At 37.1% G+C, this 22,411-nt stretch overlaps 1 protein-coding gene across 1 annotated transcript in view; it reads right to left on the reverse strand.

Annotated features, from left to right (window-relative positions):
* The window catches only part of ZDHHC17 (zDHHC palmitoyltransferase 17), an 83,407-nt gene that overhangs the window by 57,414 nt on the left and 3,582 nt on the right, over window positions 1–22,411 (reverse strand). Inside the window, exon 2 of the mRNA XM_075058179.1 lies at window positions 6,798–6,901. Within this exon, the coding sequence (XP_074914280.1) occupies window positions 6,798–6,901 (104 nt within the window). The remainder of the gene's footprint in view (window positions 1–6,797; window positions 6,902–22,411) is intronic.

Genomic DNA, 22,411 nt, shown 5'->3' on the forward strand with positions numbered 1-22,411 from the left:
GACAGCTGACCCCAACTGATCAAAAGAGATATCCTATTTCACATAACACTGTGCTCAGCAATAAAAGCTGGAGGATGGAGGAGGAAATTTGGCATTATGGCATTTGTCTTTCCAAGTCACCATTACACATGATGGTGCCTTGCTGCCCTGGAGATGGCTGAACACCTGCCTGCTGATGGGAAGCAGTGAATGAATTCCTTGTTTTGCTTTGCTTGTATGTGCGGCAGCTTTTGCTTTCCCTATTAAACTATCTTTATCTCAACCCATGAGTTCTCACTTTTACCCTTCTGATTCATTTCCCCATCACACTGGAAGGGAACAAGCAAGCAGCTGCATGGGGCTCAGCTGCCTACCAGAGTTAAACCACAACATTACTGTTGGTCACCTATGGTAAAGTGTACAAATGATTTAGATGAGTGTCCTATCAAGTTAAATACACAATACAGAATGAACCTCCTTGAAAGTAAACTCTGATATCTCGCCAAGTTTTTGTTAGATCATGCTACCAAGAGAGGTATAACCAAGCAGCACTGTCACAGTCTTTGGTGGGGGTGTGGCAGGGGGGTGCTTGTTCTTTGAGGTTTTGGTGGTTGTTTTTATTTTATTTAAAGCAAATCTCTAGTCTTACAGAAAATGTGACACTGCTTTCTGAAGAACTTTGCTCAAGAGATATGAAAATGAAGGAGAGCTGTGGCAAGCATGTGAATCAATTCCGCAGCCTGTTGAGGCAGAATGCTGTCACCAATACCCCTGCAGAAGCCCTGATAGGATGCTCTAATTACACTCCACTGATGTCTACAAATACCACCCTCTAGAATCTGACCATACACTACTGTGAGGCCTTGGGCAAAGACTACTGTATGGGTTCAGATAAACAAGGAGTAGTAGGAATGGATTCCTCCTCCAGGCTGTGCATCATAGACTTCCCCTCCTCCCCACTGGAGGGCAAACTGCAAGTCACGGGTACTTCCTACCACTTCACCACAAAACAAATCATGAAATTCTGCAATACATCAGAAGAGCCTTCCCAGGAAAACAAAACACATTCCAAAAACTACACTGAGAATGAGGTATATAGCAATTTATTTAAGTCACCATCAGTTTGTCTGTTCCTAGCAACTTATTTTGGTATCTTAAACTCAATCATAACTGATTATAAAAGATGTAACACACAAGGTATAATTTAATAACGCTTCCATTTATTAAATTGTCACAAGAGGACCTAAGGATCTAGACAGACAAAATCTGCCTGGCAAAAAAGGTTACAAATTTACAACAATTTGCTCCTCTTCCTGGAAAACAGCAGGCTCTCTACTATTAAATAAAACACTGAATCTGATGCAGTCATGGTTTCTTGAGCTCTGTCCTAGAAATGCAGCATTCTTCTCTCACATACTACCTACAGTCTTCTTCCATCAATTTGCTGCAGCTGACTTCACCTTGCCTTCTCCGAAGGTCCATGACACAGTTCGATTACAAAATGAGGAAGTCACCTATTTCAGACACTCAGCATAAATGTACTTATAATATTGTTATAAAGGGCTCTATGCCCTTCAGGAAAGAGGAATGGAGGAAAAGATTCAAATCCTCAGAAGAGACTGAGGTATTAACCTAACAAATTTTCAGCATGTGGGTCAATTCTAGAGGGTGATGCTGTAAACATCAATATGGAGTACAATTAAAGCATACTATTGAGCTTGCCTTGTCCTGAAAGAAACAGGACTGGTTATTCCAGGGCAAAAAGACCATTGTGCAAGCTCATTTCACTATCACAGTCTCTAAGGCATTTTGGTAACTAACATGTAACATTTTATTTGTCATCGCAGCTTAAAGTTATTCTGAATTTAATACTTTTGAAAAGAGTATCCTAGAAGCCTTTTGCATTTTAAATATGTAGTCCATTTTTTAATCTTTTGTCTGCAAGCACATCGACTCTTGGAAATAGACACTGCCAGCTTTGCTGCATGATTAACACAAAATTTGGCCACAATGCTAGGAAGGAATCTCTCTTCAGTGAGCACATCGCCATGCCAACAAACAGTAGGTAAGCCAGGAGCTCATTCCCTCATCTTGCTATCATTGTAACTCCAATCAAAGCTGTTTTAACTGGAAATGCAATTAGTAGAAAAACAATCTTTTTTAGCTTTTGAAGACTCATTCCCATGAATGATGGTGGTTAAATAGTAACAAAGCCTTTCATACATACGTTCTCATGTTTTTTGTGTTAAACAGCTAGTTTTGTTTTCAAGAGCAAAGGGATAACTCAAGAGCTGCTTAATGAATCGTTAACAGTGATGTTGAGAGACAACAGAAATTCAGCTCTTGCATATGTTCCAAAGCCTCAAATTGTCTAGACATTTGTAGCTATATTACTAGTGTGGTTAAAAAAATCCCACCCTTCCATGTGAATTTCAGATACATTCCACTTTCAGCAATATAATCAAACTCCATGGGCACAAACAACCAGGCATAAAGAATGTGTACCTGTGTCACCGTCTGCCCATCCTCTCCTGCAAATAAGCCAGGAGTAATTGTCACTTTGGCCAACCCTCACCAATTTGAATTATTCCATATGTACCCTATTTTTTTTCTTATCAGTCACCCTATGAAAGATGAGAAATAGTGAGGAAAAAAGCATAGTCTCAAATGTATCCAATAATTTTTTTCCTGAGCAAGACTCAGCATATTTCATATTTCATGCTTCAATACTTCACAACACACATGACTTCATTTTGAATTATCTCAGTGAATAAAACTAACAGAAAAGTTAATCTTGCGATAATGAAAGAGTAACATTTGAGAACAAGGAATCAATCTTCCAGATGTCACAAAAGCACTTGTTAATATCATTAACATTTAATACCCATGTTCATAATGGTTATTTAAGATACTTTCAGCATAGCTGGAATTTGCTCAAGTTCACTACAAGCAGAAGGTGCCTATTCACTCTCCACAGAACTGAAAAACATGACACAAGGATTAATGTCTCAGATTTTGTCCTCCTAGCCATAACCCATCATATGCTTCTCTACCTGTGAACAGTAGCTGCTTTCCCTTAGTTTCATGGCTTAAAAGATTTAAAACAAAACAAAGTCAGCAACTTGAAGTTATTATGTTAACACAGTACCCTTCCCAAGAGATCATATTCAAAGTTATAACTCAGCCTTGGATGACACAGGGCTACTGGTGCCAGAAGAGATAGAAATAAGCATACCCAACATATCTCCATTAAATTTCACTTTTAAATCACAACTTTTTTTCCAAGACTCCATTCCTTTGCAGCTCCAATGAGAGCACTGCATGATATCACATAGGAACAAAAACAGTTCACAGCCCACCCTCTGATTCTACAGAGGCAGAAGAAATTCAAAGACTTTCTATGCAGTTACAAGTGAAGTACTTCTATAGTATGCAATGTTCTGCCCTTGCAATAGCAAAGGCAAGAATAGATGATTTTTTTACTACGGCTTTGACAACAGATTTTCCAATATATGAGTGGCCTGCTTCTGCTTTCAGAAACATAGTGGAAACCTTTTATGAACCAAACAATTTTGCTATAACTGAATACAAGATGCCAAGAGATTACATACATATTTTAACACCTGCAAAATGAAGGGCTAAGACGCTACGGCTTTTAACACTACCTAGATGCCCTTGGATATGTTTATAACAAAGACAGTGAAAAGTGTCCTTTATAACAATAGATATTAAACCCAAACACTATCATTTTCAGTCCAGCACAAGTTTCTGCAAAATAAACACAGAGAGAGACTATTTTTGGTATAAAGCATGCCTAGGCCCCCATGTCTGTGGGAGAATTTATCAGGAACATAACAGGGAAAAAATACAAATACTGATAAACTCTTTGCAATGAGAACATCAGCTGAACTGCTCTTTTCTATACAAAGTCTTAACTTGATTGCAAGAGGTTATTAGATTTGTAGCTCACAGTGTATGAACATCTTAATTTAATAAGTGTTCAATCTACAGACTAAGATGATAAAGCACACAAACAGTTCAACAAGATATGAAACAATGAACAAATACTTCTGGAAAAATGTGTGGAGCTTGCAAGCTCTTATTTTCCCTTGCTGAAAAACATAAAAGCAAATGCATTATTTTACTGACATTGTTTTATTTCTCTGTAATCAAGTGCCAATAAACTCAACATCTTAAAATAGAATTCTACAGTCAAACAGCATATATGAAATATAGATGAGTTTGAAACCTCTTCATCCCATTTTTCATCATCATCTTCAAATTTTAAGGAATTATGTTCCCCATTTTCATGTATGTTGCAACAATAATATAACTAGTTACTTTCACAGGAGAAACTTTTAATAATGCAGCACATCAAATACTGTAAGAATAACAATCATCATGAAAAAAATTAAATGACTGACTAGCTACTTATATGATGTGACTAACCGATTCCTGCTTGCATTATCGCAAATTTAACAGCAAACAGTTCTATGCTATTGCAAAATGCACCTTCTACTTGTCAAGAAGCCTGCAATTTAAGTGGTCTTACATGAAATGCCAAACCATTTTGGATGACAGATCAGTTTGACACTTTTTTTTTTTTTAAACAGAGGAAGATACACAACTTTATTATTATGATTAGCTATCAGACCTTTCTCAAGACCAACAGAATTTCATTTAACTAATGGTAAGCACTCAGCTACCATTTGACTGTATCACACTAAAAAAACTTATATTCTCTTGGGGAAGTTTTGAAGTGTTCTGAAAAAAACCTGTGCTGCCAATGACATGCTGAATGCTACATGTCTGGTCTTGGAAAAAAACACCCAAACTAAGAGACTGAAAATAATTCTTATTCTATTTTGTAATGTTTTGCTTGAACTTACTGAACTGCTTGGGGAGGGGAATGCTAGGAGACAGAGGGGCCCTTTTTTACAGAACTTTTTGTGGCATCTTATATTAGCACTGAACTAAAAAGTAACCAAAGTCAGCAGATATTTTAATCTAAGTGAATACTGATTTTTGAGGACAAGTAGTAGAGGATAAGATCACCTATTTTTCTTATATATAAAAGGCTATGTTTCTACAAAAGCGAATAACCACATCATTTTAATAGGAACTGTGTATCTTTTTAACAACACCAAATTAATATATTAGCAGCATTATTTATTTTATTGCAAGCCTTATGATATTGGGTGGTTTATTTTCTGCCTTAAAGGGAAAAATCTCTGAAAATTAAGACAGCTGTTTTATATAACATGGCCTTCAAATCCTAGTAAATACTTAAAATAAAGGTGAGTTCTCCCTCTAGTCAGGGAGGTGCTACCTGGATACCACAACTTGATCATATACCCACACTGAAAGTCCCCCCTCCCTGTGATATTAACCATTAGGGCTATGATATGAAACTGCAGTCCTCTCTGGTGAGATGCCATCCTCTCTGTAAGTCACATCTCACCATGACTGGGAAGGAACACAACAGATAACCCACAGCCTTGTCGATTCTTATTTGAGGAGACCAGAAGGGAATTATAACAACTCAGCTGAAAGCATAGATCAGCCTAAATTTGAGGGCTAACAGGAACAAATGTGTTTTAGGGCTTCAAACATGCAATAAGCGTCTAAGAATGGAAGCAGATAACTTGTAAAACCACTTCTGTCATATTTCCGTGCTTTTAAGCAGCAGCTAGTTTGATGCTATGCCAATATTTTCATTTCTAAAAATGCCCTAATATGAGGATTATAGGTTTTAGTATTACTATTAAAGTATTTAGGGCAACAATTGCAGAGTCAGTCAACATCTATTTCAGGAAGTTAAACTCCTCAGAACCTAAAACAAGAAGTGAAGGGAAGTACATACTTCCTAAACCTAAATGGGGCCTGTGTCACATGCAGAGCCGCAAAGCTGCTTTCAGCTGGAGGAGATGCCTTTTAGGAAAAAAAATGGCAATAGCTCAGCAAGATACATAATAGCTTAAGCATTCAAATTAACAATACAAAAAAAAATTCTTACAAAACTATCATCTCAGCTCACTGAAGAAGGAGGAGATGCCTTTTAGGAAAAAAAATGGCAATAGCTCAGCAAGATACATAATAGCTTAAGCATTCAAATTAACAATACAAAAAAAAATTCTTACAAAACTATCATCTCAGCTCACTGAAGAAGAGTGGCAGTGGTCGTGGTTTCTGAATGGTAAAAAATAGCAAGCTAAAAAGTAGTGTTATGACAATTCTTCAGAAAGTCTTGTGAGTTAGTATGTGCTATAGGACTGTGTGGAAGACAAATTTATGTAATTCATCTGCATTAAGAATGCAATTATTAAATTTGCACAGTTTACTCCTACAGTCCTTTCTCAGCAATAAACTCCATTTCATAGCAGCACTGAAACTGCAGAATCAGGGACAATAAAGGAAGTTACACAGAGACACATTGCTTCTAACCTATAAATTATGTCAACAAATCAAGGAAACCCTCATGTTTGCGTATCAGTGTTGCCCACTTACCTCTTAATCATCACCTACAGAAAATAAACATCAGTACCAGCTGGAAGAAAACTGTACCTTCTCTTCCAACAATCTGTCCAGCAACCACCTATATTTACAACTTAGCATAATTCCTCCCACATATTTTCATACAATGGTCAAAAATTTGTCTTAACAGTAATTTTTCAGAGTTCACTTCTGAAATCTTCCACTGCTGTATCTACAGATACAGTTCACCTTCCTCTTTATGCAAATAAAAAAAAAAAAATCAATTTTACTGGTTTTTAACTAATACAGACACAGACAAATCTAACACTCAAAAATAAACTTACTGTGTGGCTTTCACAATGTCCCAAGTGCTGTAATCATCAATGTGGCTTTTCCGTCCAAGAGATTCACTGTATCCATGGTTGTAATGGCTTTGAGGCTTTATTTCCTAAAAAAGACAAACTTGCTATTAGGACACCAGAATCAGCATTACTAAAGTTTCTCAGAAAAAAAAATTCTATAAGCAAAACTAAAAACAGTACCCAGTTCAATATACTATAAAGCTACCTAAATCTGAGGGTGGTAAGCTGACTGGCCCCATTTCTACATTTTGCAAAGCAGACCACTGTATTCCCTGGTATAGATTCCAAACACCTTCCAAAAAAACACCACTTATAATAACAGAGTTCTGCCAAATCCTACACTGGGGTATTTTTATAAAATATTAACAAAAAGTAATGGCATTTCTTTTTGTTGTTTTTTTGTTTTGTTTTTATAAATGCAACATGGCATAGCTAAAAAAAGCTATTGGCCATAAACTGACAAAGTCTCACTCTGCTACTACAAATAAATGTTATACTTCAAATAGCATAGTCAAATACCTGCTAGAAAAAAAAATAATTGGGAATGATTAATACCAATTATTAGAACCTACTGACACTTTATTGATTCTTCAACTCCAGTCCCATCTTCAGAGGTGATTCTGTATGTTTAACCAATGGGTCTCAGAAACAAATGGCATGACCATGATATGCTCTTCACCAGATACACCTCCCTACAAACTTAATTCTTTTGATGAAGGGCAACACTTCAACCCTTAATGCTTTTCTTGGTGGAATTTATATTAAAACACTGTATTGACAGATCACTAGCTCAGCAACATACCATTTTTCTTTTCAAACTGAATGCATGTGAAAGTCAGCTCAGCAAGCTGAAATTGAACGATGTATTTAATACAACTTCCAGACAATATTCCATTTGTTACAAGTACTGTAGCTGATTGCCTCTGTGTATCAACCATGCAATTCAGCACAGCCGCATAAAAAAGCGAGAACTGCAACAGTGAAACACAGAAAGAAGCTCTCTGACAATACTCAAAATGCATTTCAATTGATTTTATTAAAATGCGTTTTTCACTTTTACTCAGTTTTCCCCAACAAAGTTTCATGAGTAGAAACTTTGTTTCTTTAATCCGTACCTGGAAACACTTTTAAACACCTTATGAAAGGTGTTTAATTAAGATTCTAACTTCCACTCAGTTATTAAAATGAGTGATCAACCTTGTCATTAATATACTAGAGATTTATTTTTTTTTTGAATAAAGACATCCTGAGTCAAGACAACCATGATAATACACCTAACTTTAACAAGGATAACACCTAACCCCACCACCTTCTCTCCCAAGAGGCACATGTTGCCCTGCCAGCTCAAGCGACTAAGAGACATGCTAGGGCCAGGGAGACTTCCTATTGCCGAGATGAGCAGGTCTCCCCATTTCTCATGTTCTCCCAGCTGTGCAATAATTTCTGCAAAAGGAGCTGTTGGTCACAATGAGAAGTAACTTCTTACTGTGTCCAGTTGTGGCTAGTCAGCCAAAGTGTTTTCTAGCTTCCTGCAACATTAACAAGCTCTCTGTTGACTGCAAGGGGAGTTTAAATACTGAGCTTGCAGGCAGATAAGTAAACTGCCCTTTGACTCTCTTAATCTGGGGCTTACTCATCTCAGCTGTATAAACACAATGCCTTCCCCAATAACTGGACGCTAGTAATCAAATCAGTCATTACAAATTTTTCTCATTAAAGTTATTTTAAATGTGTTTCTACCCTAAAATTATTACATGCATTTTTATCTCTCTAAAAGAGATAAAGACAACTTAAGTCTGAAAACCACATCTTAAATATCTATTTCCAGATTTCAACATACTGAAGTGCCACTTAAGCAGAAGTCTAAAAGCTTATACCAGTTATAACCTCAGAGTAAACTATCAAGAAGGTAGTCCAGTTGCAAATACCAAAACTCTCAATGTTAATTTCAAAACCAAGTAACTTCAGTTGAGCATGTTTGTATTTGTTACATACAATGTACTTATTTCAGACAGGAAAAAAAATCAAATTAGGAGAAATTCTATTGCATTAAGTACATGTTGTAGTACTAAATTAATATAGTCATTTATATAGTTAGAACATTTATGATATTTTGTACATTTAAAAAAAAATCTGTCTTAGAAGTCAGGTATTTATAGCTTTAAAACCAGAACATAGTAACGCTGAGAACTAGTGCAGCAAAAGTCTTCATTTTCAAAATAGATTTGCTCTTGTGCATAGACTGTTCTTCAGAAAAATAAATTTTTTCATTTCACACAGTACCCAAATGATCAGCAGAGTACATCTTTTCTTGACCACAACGTTATTTTGTGGCATTCAATTTTTCTTTCTAAGCCTGAAAAACTAACTAGATTAACCAATTAAGCATTGCCAGCCCAACAGAAAAATTGCTCTCTTGCCACCTCTACAGGAGAGACAACCTAAAAGCGTAACAGGGCATCTGCTGTCATCCAAATCACGTTACAACCAATTCTCTTACTATCCAGAAACACAGCTTCACTTTGTACTTGAAGGTGGCAACAGCTTAACCAAACCTTTTCTCTCCCCAGCTACTAGATAAGCCAGACTGTTATCTGGAATTAAGATGCTGAAAAAGATACCACAACATTACAATTTCAAGTAAAGTAAAAATACAAGAGAAAGCTAAATTCATTATTTTGTCCCACATGATTTTCTCTTTTCCATCATATTAGAAAAAAAGCAGGATTTATACCATCTCTGTTCACCTATTATTACACCACACAATTGCAGCAGGATTTTACATATCAAATCGTAATGTTCAGACCCTGAAAAGCTAAAGGATAAATCAAGTAGGCAGAGGCCAGAATTAAAGAAATTCACTGTCCTGGAGCAGCTTGATGGTGTGCCTTCCACAGCTGCTAGAAGGAGAAAAAGTTTCTCTTCTTCTTATCTAACAATTATTAAAAACAAACTGAGCAACCTGGGTTATTTTTCAGGCAGATGTTAACTTTACCAGGGAATACTATTTCTCTTAAGCTGCATTTTCCCCGACCACTTCAAGCACACAAACCAGGCTTCTGTTCCCTTGAGCTCACACTGGCCAGTCAAGAGAGCTGCCCATTTACAAGCAGTGTAAATTTATGTCAGCCTAAAGTGACCATGAAACCTCAGCCTCATGACACTAATGCTTTCATAAAAAGGTTTATGGGAATACAGCAAATTCTTAGGCATTAACTATTAACCATGTAAATTGAAAAAAGTGAGAGATTATATTCCTTAGCCCCTCTTACAGCTTATCTACTACTTTAACTAAGGACTTGAAGGTAATAACAGGACCCTTAAATTTTAAAAAATATATAATTTTTAATCTCCTTTTGTACTGATAGTGTCTCTGAACTACTCTTTTTATGATGACACTTCCAAATTTTGTTATATTAACGCAAAAATAGCCAAAGCGATTAAGAAGTTAGATTTGAGGTGATGTCAAGTATGACTGCCTGACACAAAATGAGTTAACGAGAAACAGTTCTCTCTCTCTTTTCCCCCAGTACCTACATCAGCAGTTACAATCCATTTGTTTAATATAAAGACTCACAACAAACATAAACTTAAAGTGAACCCTATGTTTCCCAATTTACTAAGAGAGCTGAGTTTATATTTTACATTTAAGAACAGTTGAAACAAGCCCTAAAATCCTGAAAGGTATATGAACATCACAGCCTCCATCATCATACAACAGTCTTCTAACCACAGTGCAAACTGTGGGAAAAGGATGACTTTGTATTTGCCTGAAAAGAAGATGCAAATACCACCCATTTTGGAAGTAAATCATTTAAGACAAATGCCAGGAAAGCACATCAAATCTGAATCCTCACCCAATACAGTCAGTTCTCTGCAGCCTAGACGCAGATTCCCAAGCTTAGAGTCAAAATTTATCACTTAGCATTATCTATGCAACTTGACAGTTGCCTGTTGGCTCATAGTAGCATGCTGGCTACTATCGGTGCCATAACTCTTACCTGGCATTGTAAGTGCCTGGTTTATGACTGATCTGCAGAGTAACTTTTGGGTTCCTAAGTCAACAAGCTGCCAGGAATCAAGATAAAAGAGAACCTGGATTTTGTGAGTTACAGTAATACTCGTTTCAGCTGGTCATAGGCAATTTGGACCAAGTCACTGCAAACAATGCTGTTACACACTATGCTTGGCTGACAAGGCAAAATTTAAGAGAGGCAACGCAGCAGCTAGGAACAGAAAAGAGCCTCTTCATTCCTAAAGAATTTTTTTCAGGGTTCTGAAAATTCTGTGCGGGGCTAGGGCACAGCCCTATAAATGCAGAAAAGTAATTTCTCCTAGCTATGCTAGAAAGAATGATTTAGAAAGAAATAATGAAAGACTAACAGTAAGGGAATCTATATATGTATGGGTCTACACCATTCTAGCTGGGCAACTTAACAGTAAACAGGAAATCAGCTGATAGCCTGAAGTAAGAGACCATTATAAGATCTACAAAACAGATATCTGCTCAAGGTGTTATCTCAGAGTCTACTGAACACAGCTAACAAACACCTTCCTTGAAACTTCAGCTTTTGATTTTGCAGTCCCGATCAGCCCTATGCATTTCAGAGAACAATTTGGTTATTTATGTCTCTGCTTACAAAGCCTACTAGTTCGATTAAACATCGACTTTGCAGGAAACTAAAATTGTTGTATTCAACACAATTAACCTTCACAGATGTCCTGGCTTGTGATATACCGTATCTAGTCAACACAACTCAACTGCTAACTACCTCTGCTTTTACAGAGGCAAGATATACACCAATGGAAAAAAATAGAAATTATCATTTCAAATTACTTCAGCCAAACTAGTACAACCTCACACCTGACATGTATTTGGTCCTATCAATACAGTCACTTCAAACTGAATGGCAAAGCTCTCCTTAGTTATTCAATGCACAGCACTGAAACCCAAAAGCACATTCTTAAAACTCACCAAGTTCAAATTATGTCCCTTTTAAAGGAAAAAAAAAACTTTAATTAAAAACCATAATTTCTAATACTGCAGTACAGACAAATAAATGTTTTCTGAAGCATCTGTTGCTCAAATGAGAAAAGAGTAAACAAATTCTTTTTTATATCTATCCAGCCAGTGCTCAAGTTCTGTCATGTGTCTCTAGTTGGAAAGTAAAAATCAGAAAAACAGAGTAGGGTGATTGTTTCACTTGACTACACTACATTGTTGCAAACATAACCTGAAAGTAGACAAGATATTCAAATACCATTATGGTAAGTAATTCTTCTGTCTCAAGGACTGCAACAGTATACTTAAACTATTCAGTTTGCAACAAGGACTCAGTAGTAAGACAACCCAACCTTTAAAAGTGAAAAAGCCAAGCCTAAATCTGCAAGGATTTTAAGCCAGTCACTTAATAAAACTTGTATAGACACCAAAACTCCTCATGAGCCGATGCATGCTTGCATATAACTCACCCATTATAAGCTATGTAAAAGACGTGGCTTTAAACAAAACCATGCCAAAGCTTAAGAACTAGCAAACTCTTAACCTTTCCACCACCTTCTTTGGCAAGTTTTATATTTTTAAATGTTTAGCATAGCAATTTAAAAGACTGCTATTTAAAAAGCTGTGGATATTAAACTCAATTTCTCTATATAAGCATTGCTACCAAATATAATGGTTTCAACACAGCCACAACCATCAAATGCTGCCATAATATGTGCAGGCATGGCTCCAAGTCAGCAGCACAAACTACCTGAACAAAGCTGCCTGCGCTCTGGGATCACACGTCCTGCTCAGCCCCGGGAGGACCAACTACACTGGTGTTAATCAGGGGTGGTTTGCCCAATGGTAGTCATTCTGCATCAGCAGCTAAGCTAGAAAGAAATCCCACGATGATATTCAGGCAGCATCTATTTTTGGAGTTTAACAGAAGATTAAAACACACAAAATACAGATTACTTCCTCCAACCTGTTGGACAGAAGAGAAAGCTCTGCTTAAAAATCCTATAGTGATCTAGATTACTTGCCCACCACTATTAAGGGAACAGGAATAAGCATAAAAAAAAGTGAAAAATAATGATTTATCATGTTTACATCATGCCTTTCACAGAACTTTGTGTATTACCAGGTTTCACTGTCACCTTTTGGCTTTTAAGTTCTCACCTAAAATAGGAAAGAATCCATCTCCCCTAAATTCACATACCCTCACACAAACTGTAGGAAAATAGTTAAAATTCTTGAAACTACTATGATTTTTTTAAACATACAACTGATTGACAATAAAGCAACAACATAACTTTTTGAGCCTAGAACATGTACCACATTCACAAATGGCTTCAACAACATTCCTAAGTGTTAAAAATATTTTTCCTTTTATGATGAAAATATTTATTCCAGGAAAATTTAATTTTACAATGATGATCCACTGTTGAAAATCACTAATAGCTAATTCAAAGATGAAAAAGTAACTGAAATCCTAACACATTTATTTTTTGATATTTTGATCTCTACTGACAATGGTTCCTCCCCAGCTGAAAGTCAGGAAAACTAAATAGAAGGTAGTAGAGCAGAGGCCTGATTTCACTGATTTACAATAAGCAGGTTGCAAACACTAAACCTCTACCTCATCACATTTCAAGGAGCCATTTCCAAGCATGACTTGAGCCAAATTAGCAGTTTACCATTGCTAAAAGAGAAAGGTCATTTCCCTGCCCACTCTCCCCCACTGCTCTTGGCTCCATGCTCCTGCTCTCTAACTCAAGCTAGCTTTGGTACTCAGAGCTGTGGTCACAGTGAGCCCACTGAATTCAGCAGAGGGGGGGAAAAAATTAAACAAGAAACAGAAAAACCTGATTCTTTTACTAGGACAGCAAGTTGAATCTGTTTCTCCTGTGAAAAGACAGGCTCCAGAGCCACTGGTAGATGGAATAGCAGGTAAAGAGAAGGTAGCAGGAACATTTTGGCAGCTGCCAATTGTTAATTTGACTAAGTAATCATGGAACAACACACTCCAGCTTTTAAATATTCAAGAAAGTTAGGCTGACAGAATGAAGAAAATTATGCTACTTCTAGAAACTGGTAGAGTTGGTTGGCTTAAAAGGTTGCAAGAGAGATGGATTTTACTGGTTTTTTCTAAATCAAATTTGGTTCCCCAATTACTGCCAGGGGTAGTAACTCTTTCTAGATGAGCTTCCCACTTCAGTGACTACCCTTTGACAGTGCCCTAATCACTCATATGCATCTGTGACTAGTTCGTCATTACTCATTAGTCACAAAACATGCAGATTGCTTGCACAGATGCACAAGTAATGCAGCATAGGAAAAAACTCACAAGTGTGAGAATAAGGCTAAAAAAAAAAAAGTGTTTTGGAAAAAAGAAACAACACAGTAGAGGAGAAAAGGGAACCTCCTCTGGAAAACAGGACCAATGAGACAGGGAAATGGAAGATAAAGCAAAATATGAAAAATAACTCCAAAGGAAAAAGGAAGAAGTACAGAGAAGAGGGGAAAAAAGCAAGCACAGCTCCCAAGATTGAGCACTAACAATACCAGCATTCCCAATCAGTTCTCATAACCAAATGCACAAGTTATGCTCATTTCCCCTCAGTACTCAAATCTTTTAATCTTTTCCAATAAAAAAGCCAAAATGAAATAAGCTTAAGATTTCTGAGAACAGTATTAATGGAAAAAAAAAATTAAGAAGTTATGCATGAAAGAGTAAGATGACCAAGACTGAATTCTTCCGAGATAGCAATTTCATAATTCGCAATTATATATAGCAGGAGGATATGAGTAGGTCAATATGCCTGCTTGGACATAAGGAAGGGAGGAAAATACTGCTGCTTACAGCTGCTACACATGGCTCTGGTAGGCATTAACAGATGGCTAGGACTGCTTTTCCTTTAACGTTATGCAATATTGCTGCAAGGAAACAATACCATGATGAAAGTCAGACACTCAAATTCTGAATGGTGACCAAGATAATTGACACTTAATGAGAAAATACTAACAAGTTCTAAAATAAAAATGTAGAAATAAAAGCATTACCTTCCATAAAATATTGCATACTATTGCCTTTGTCTCTTAATGAAAACAGAAGAAATCATAATACTCTTCTTTTATTGATGACTATACTATTTCCATATCTGGCTGCAGTTGAAAGAATCATGATAAAATTGGAAGTGACTGCAACTATTTAAGGGAAGCTAAATAATAAAACAATCCTCACGTATGTGTGCTATATTTAACAGGGACCATTGGAGGTTAATATTAAAGAATTCCTTCCCCTGTATTTGTGTTCAATTTCTCTCTTCTTCATTTGTTAGAATATGGTGCTTTTTAGTAAGCTTTCCCAGTTTTCCTCCTACTTTTTTAAAAGTGCAAGAATCTATACAGACAAATTTATTTATAGTAGTTTGCATATTAGAAACACCCACATTAGTTTATATACACATAAAAACTAGCCACTCATGCACTAGCATTAATAGAAAAAAGTTCACAAAATAAGTACAAGCAAATCAACTTATTGCATTCCTAAAATAAATACCAGCAGTATTTAACATTTTTAATGCAAGTTCCTCTTTTAAAGTTTATAGTAACTTTCCTGTCCCTACTCCTTCACCTAATTCTGCAACACAGAAAGTCACAGAAACAGAGGCTAAAGTGATCATGTCTTCACTTCAGAAAGAATTGCATTTAATTCTTTACAAAAGTCATAAGAGCAACAGCTTTTTTCTTCTCTAGAAACAGCAGCAAAATTTAGGGGGAAACAAGTAACAGCTAATATGACTAACTGTTGACTGTCATCAAGTAGGAGCAGTCTGATCCTTCTCATATTCACATGAAGTCCCAGACAGAAAAAAAAGAAAAAAAAAAAAAAGAATTCTGCAGGGCTGGATAGGTTCATCAGTTTGAGGAGCCAGAGCCTTCAGCAGCCTACGAGCTGTTAGATTGTCTGAACCAGGATGATGGATATACACCTTCAGTTTAACTAACAAATGCTAGAAAACTTCCACTGAAACCAGATTACATTCTTCACAAAAAAAACCATGTGCAATACCCACTTCCAGCCCCCCCAAACTTAGCTGGTCATATTACATATAAAAAAAACCAGTTCAGTGCTTGGCTTGCAAATATATACTATCAGCCTCGCCTTACTTGGACCCTTACAATTTATGCCGGGATTCTCCCTGACCCCTACTATGGCATTAAATTACACAAAATGATTATGACATGACAAAAAAACCCTTCCACTCAATGCCAATCCTGTCACTAGTTTCCATTACTTTTCATATTTGACAGCATCCTCTGAAGTTTGTTTGGTTTCCCTCCTAAATTTTTGGCCTATTTGCAGTTTCTTGACACACCAATAGAAAAGATGCATTTATGAAAACCCTTGGAGAAGCTAATGATAGAATGCACACACAATGAGAAAAAAACCCCATACCTAATACTCTATTGTGTTTTTTTAAAGGAAGTTACAGTTTAAGTTGACAATGTAGCGAAACAGATTGAGAAAAGCCTCATCTCAAACACAATAAAGTAGTCCTTTTGCTGATATAGAGTTCCACCCACAAGCAAGTCAGCCATCACACACAGAGAATAATCCCGTATACTCTCCAATGTAGATCTGATTTTTTACGTAACAACAAGTTAGAGATGCTCAACTAGAGCCTTTAATCCAACCACTCTATGCAGAGGTCAAACATCATGTGATTTAGGGCACAGCTGGTAAGGAGCAAGTTTTGTTTCTTCAAAGCAAGTGTCCATAACCAATTGACTGCTTTCTAGTCATTTACTTACAGATGCTCCTAAATTGAACAGTGTTATGCTTTAGGAAGTAATAGCTTCACAAGGCAGCTTTTTAGAAGGCCTTGTATTTGCACACATAGCATCGCTAGCAAGTGTTATTTAAAACAGCTGTGTTTACTAGCATTTGTAAAGGTTAAAAAATTTAAAAGCTTAAAATACTATGGTTTAGAGCTTACTTTAAAGTTTTGGTTTAGTCAGCAACTTACATTAACGTATACATACATCTTTTTTGGCTTTCTTTTCAAGGAGTGTTGCATTGTGTTCTCAGCCAAAATCTCTCATTTCAACAGAAATAAAACTATTTTTTCCCCCAAGTGATTTAAACTGGTCTAGGTCTCTGAGTATATGAGCTTCCAGACCTCCCAACACAAAAAAAAAAAATCCCTGAGAACTAGCATTAGTAGTCAGTCATCATGAGAGTAACTTAAAACCAGTTACGCATTTCACTCTTTTAAAGTGCTAAACATCAAAAATGCACCTAAGTATGTATCTAGCTCAATCCTGATCCTCAACTACATGGAGAAAAAACTACTACTCTTTTTTTAAAATTCCCAGAAAAGGATAGTCTGAAAATTCTTTTTCAAAGATCAAGATTCTTCATTCAATTTTTAAGCCTGGTAACATCACATATTAAAAAAAAAAAAAAAAAGCATACTGAAGGTTCTGCTTTATTCAGCAAGTATTTGCCAAAGCCACACTCAAATGTAAATTATGCTGCTTAGTGAGTTTATAGCTAACTCGTCTCTGAGGAACAGTGAAAAAATTAAATCAAGAATTGGAGCACTGGCAAGTGCACATGGCAGAATTAGCAGTCAGTCTAGCTATGGACCCTCTTTTCTCCTTGGCACATACCGAAAAAAAAGTTAGTACAAGTTGCGCTCAGTCCTTGTGGAAAACTTCAATTCACCATTCCCACCACAATCTTGAACCAGCAAACAGAGCTTCAAATCAATAGTCAACTAAGCAAACTCATTCCCACTTATGATAAACACAGGCTGGTTCATCTACCACAACGAGGAAATGCATGAAACATGCTTCTAGTCATGCCAAAAGTCAATTTTCTGCGGCATATGAGAGACAGCTTAGTAAATCTGTGGTCTGACAGTTAAGAGGAGTCACACTCTATCCAACTCCTAACCTTCCAGAGTGGTCACACTAGCTCACTCTCTACCTTCTGTCAGTACTGTAGTACAATTGATCCTACAATGAGTAGGTTTAGTGAACTGGCATAAAGTTATTCACAATAGTCACAATTATTTTTGTGGGAGACGAATTTTCTACTGATTTACTTCCCTGAACTGGCTCATCCTGGGACCAAGCATCACTGGCAGATGCGTGCAGCTGGAAGTGTTTAAAGGTAGGTTTCACAATCAACTTACTCAAGCTAAAATTGCCCTGCCATCAGAAGGCATGGCTGCACTAAAAGTCCTGGCTTCACATTCACCACTACCTCTTACCAGTTCTCACAACAGAGCAGTAATGTTTTCAGTTAGATCAGGTCACACACTCAGAAAGAAGTATCCCAATTCACCTACTTGCCACTCAATTGCAAGAGCTAACCCCTGGGAGGGTAAGGGACTGTGTCTGGGTTCCACCAGAACAAGCTTAAACTTAAGCTTAAAACGCACTTAAACTCAGTTGCAAAACCACATCCTTCAAAGCCAGCAATACAAGTGCAAATACAAATACAAAGCACACTTTGATGTCCTCCCTTCTCTTGCTACTGTGCTCCATCACTATTGAGTCCTCTTCATCTTCCCCTGGTCTTGAGCAGCCTTCCAAGCTCTGACCACAGCATTCCCACTACCCTCCATTTTTGGTACCTCCCCCCTCACAGAGACAATCAAGGAAACACTTCTAAGGACCTCAGGGCATCCTACAAGCGTAGGAAGAAATTACTAGATTTCAAAATTGCACAAGACAAATTGTAGTCTAATGTTACACCATATACTGGGCATGACAGGCCTGAGGGTTCAATTCAGACTCCCTCTGACTTCAGAAAAAGCTTTCAACTTTGTTCTACAGTCTCATTTGTAACAGAGCTCAGTGTTTCTCTCAACTTCAGGGATGCTACAAAAGTCAAATCTTTATCTCCTATTGTCTTTGAAAAGCAGCAGAGAACAGTATGCATGCCGGAATACCAATTACTGAGGCTGCTCCCATCTAAACATGTCAGTATCAATGACAATACTACCAACTTTTCAAGCAAACAGCAAACAAACATTTTCCTCTAATTCCATGAACTGGATTCTGCAAAGTTAAAGCGTAACCCTCTTCCACATTTATAATGTCTCATTACTTTCCTGAGCAAACAAGTAAACACAGTGAAACAAGTGGTGTTCAAAGACTAAAGTTCTGTGAAATCTGAGAGAAATAAAGTCTGTGCTTAACAAGTAAAGGCAAACTGAGTCAACACAAATTTAGGTCAAATCAGACATTTATCACTGATGCTTTAAGAGGGCCTGTTCCAGAAAGTTAAAAATCAGTTACTGTCCAAATCAGAAGAAAATATGTAGAATAAAAACTGTAAGTAGTTGAAATCTATTTTTAAGTGTTTTACTAGATGCCCGAGAAGCCACAAAGTTACCACTGAGAAAAGTCCAGAGTGGTGAAAAACCGTATAGTTTACAAGGGAAGTGAGAACAACTGTAAAAAAAAAAAAATCTTGTAAAAATGGCAAGAGAAGCATTGACAACGAGCGTGACAAATCAGAAAAATATGGAAGATTGAAAGGCAAGCAAAACGATACAAGACATCCCTATCCATAGAAGGGCAAGCAGCATCCTAACAACACAAGAAATAGACAAAAGTTGTCAAGATTACAAAGTAAGAATGATAGAACTGTCAATAAAAACACAAACCCACAAAATCTGAAGATGTTCAATAAGCACAGAACCAAAACAGGGAAGGAAAAAGCCAGAAAATTTGAATCACATCCTGTTGCCATGATAAAATGCTTTCTAATATAACAACAAGTTTAATGAAACTTCTTTAAAGTACAGGTTGTTTAGGTCAACCATATAGATCAAAAGATGTAAATACTGTTTACCATTTTAAGTTATTGCTGGCTTTTCTAGGCTTGATATAGAATTAACAAAAAAGCAAAGACTAGCAATGCTTAGTACCATGGCTTCACAGAAAAATAAACCCAGTCGATAAAGAAGTAATGGTCAAACACAGTTAATGTCCAAAGTGTTTGATGATTTAGTATTGTCTGATATTTTCATTAAGAAATTAGAATATAAAGAAAGTTAATGTGGTCTGTCTTGCACACATTAAAAACTAGAGATGAACAAGCTTTATTCTTATGATTCATTTTATGACTATTATACATACTGTCCTAATTAAGGACTAGGCTGGCCAAAAAAAGGCTCTTGCTCTTTTCAGTAGTTCACATTTTTAAAACCTCAGGGGAGTGTTAATATGAAAATACTACTGAGGACACTAAGCATCCTACAGAGCTTGTATTTTGACCCCACCCTGTTTCATGGTTGTCTGCAACCTAGGAGTAAACAACAGTAAGTTGTAAGTTGAGGGAAGTTATATAGTGGGGGGAGAAAGAGGGATAAATAATACTCCATTTCTGATACAGTGTAGCTTATATTACTTGGGAAGGTTGGGACAGGCCAGAATAAGGTTTTTTAAATCCCAGCAAAACAAAGTCATATCTAAAATGAAGACCCATCCTGGCAACTATCCAGAAAGCACTGAAAAGACTTGGAGGTGGGTAGGCACCTGGGCACAAGCTTCCAGTGAGATACAGTTCCCAACAAGACCAGTACAATAGGGAATGCCAAGTAAGAACGTGGAAGTTGCTTTACTACCCCAACTGGCCCTGGTGTGACTACTAGAATAGTGCTCTGTTCTCATGTTCACTACTACAACAGCTATTGCACGCAGAGCAATGGCATGAAAACACTGAAAGAATGAAAGAACACATCTTAATGAGAGACTCAAAAGGGTCAGTAAGACTGCAGACCATAACACCAGTGTAGGGATCTGATAATCACCAGCATATCAAATAAATGCCAAACAGATGGGTATTTGGATAGGTCTCTCTCAAGATGTAATGAACAGAAACAAATTAAATTCAGACTAGAAACAGGTTTAAGTCTTAAACAGACTATTTAAATTTGGGGGCAACTTTCCCAGCTATACAACATTATCTGTTACTGTAGGACTTTATTTTCTTTTTTACAAGTAGTATCCTGGCTATAAAAAGAGCTAGTTCATTAAAAAACCCTCAACGCCTGCATTAGAACGTTGGATTAGATCTGCAGTCCCCTCTGGCTTCAAACTATGAAGCTAACCATGATACATGAAGCAAGACTCAAACCTTCAATATCAAGCATGCTAATTTGTCTGAGACTTCATGGTTCCGTCCTCCTTTTTAAGTAATACAGTAAACAATAACTGATCTTTGAATGAGCTCACAAATATAAGCTTAGCCCCTGGAGTGATCCCAACTAAACTACAGAGTAAGTCCTATACCTTTACAGGACAATTAAGAACAATCTGCATGCCAATACAACCCCAACAATATCAACAGAATCCCACAGGGAATAGAGTCAGACTGTAAAATCAGGCCTTTCACTGATACTTTAAAAAGAAGAAATTAGAGTCAAAGCTATCTACGATAAGTTTACCTATTTTCTTCATACCGCCACCAAGGAATACAAGGAGATATTGTGCTTCTAACTTCCCAGGTAGTTACAAATTGAACCACAGGGAAAGAAATAAAGATAAAAATGAAGGCTTCCAGCTGGGATAATTCCTGCCAGAGCCTGTAACTCTCTAAAATTTTCTTCCAACTTTGCAGGAAGATTTTTCTGACTTCAGAGTAAGCCAAAAATAAAGACACCCCATCTTTCGCAGCCGAGACTTTTCTAATACCAAAAGAGATCTGCAATAACCAATAACTTCCATCTCTCTCAAACATATCCCCCAAAACCTAATGACACTGGTGAACGCACTACATGGCAGTAACGAAACAGATCTTCCTCCCCAGTAATAGTTCTTACAATTTAGGAAGAGATGCAGCCCTGAAGAGCTGAAATACCTTCAGCAGTTCAGGCCATATTAGGCCACACACCAAGAATATTTTCCAAACAAAAAGGAGCAATACAAACAAAATCCATTTCTTACAGCTTCCCTCCCCTTCCGTTCGTGGATTTCAGAATAAATATCCAAGCCTACCACCACCTACCACAGAAGAGCCAGGAAGTTGTTCTTGTTTAGAAGATCCAAGGAATTTAAAGCCAGAAGGCCTATTAAAATCATTTAGTCAGAGGATAACAAGTACAAACAGTATGAGTAGCATTCCCACACTAGGGTTACACTGTACAAATGGAAGCAGAGCTTGCCATTGTAACTGTCACCAGAAACCTGAAGGTTGCAAGAAGGAAATAAACAAGCAGGGACTACTCAGCCCAGTGTTACTGTGCCATCCCAGGGTGCTCTGCATCTCTTATAATGGAGCTACCATACCACACACTGTAGGGCAGCCAACGCCACATCCACTCCGAGATCTACACCCACAGAACTCCCTTTCTTTGGTCATCCATGCAATTCACAATCCCGCTGAAAAATTCATGTATATGAAAGAGGTGGTATATCACTCACAGAATCAGAGTCACACCAACACAGTCTACTTTCCTCTGTATTCACCAGTGTGAAACGCCACCCAGTTATCCATGCGCAGAATTCAAAAGCTTGCATTTGCTCTCTAGAAAGACATCCAAACTCAAGCTGAAGACATCAAGAGCTGGATAATCCACCATTGCCC

Source organism: Buteo buteo, chromosome 26 (assembly GCF_964188355.1).
Source record: "Buteo buteo chromosome 26, bButBut1.hap1.1, whole genome shotgun sequence".
NCBI lineage: Eukaryota > Metazoa > Chordata > Aves > Accipitriformes > Accipitridae > Buteo > Buteo buteo.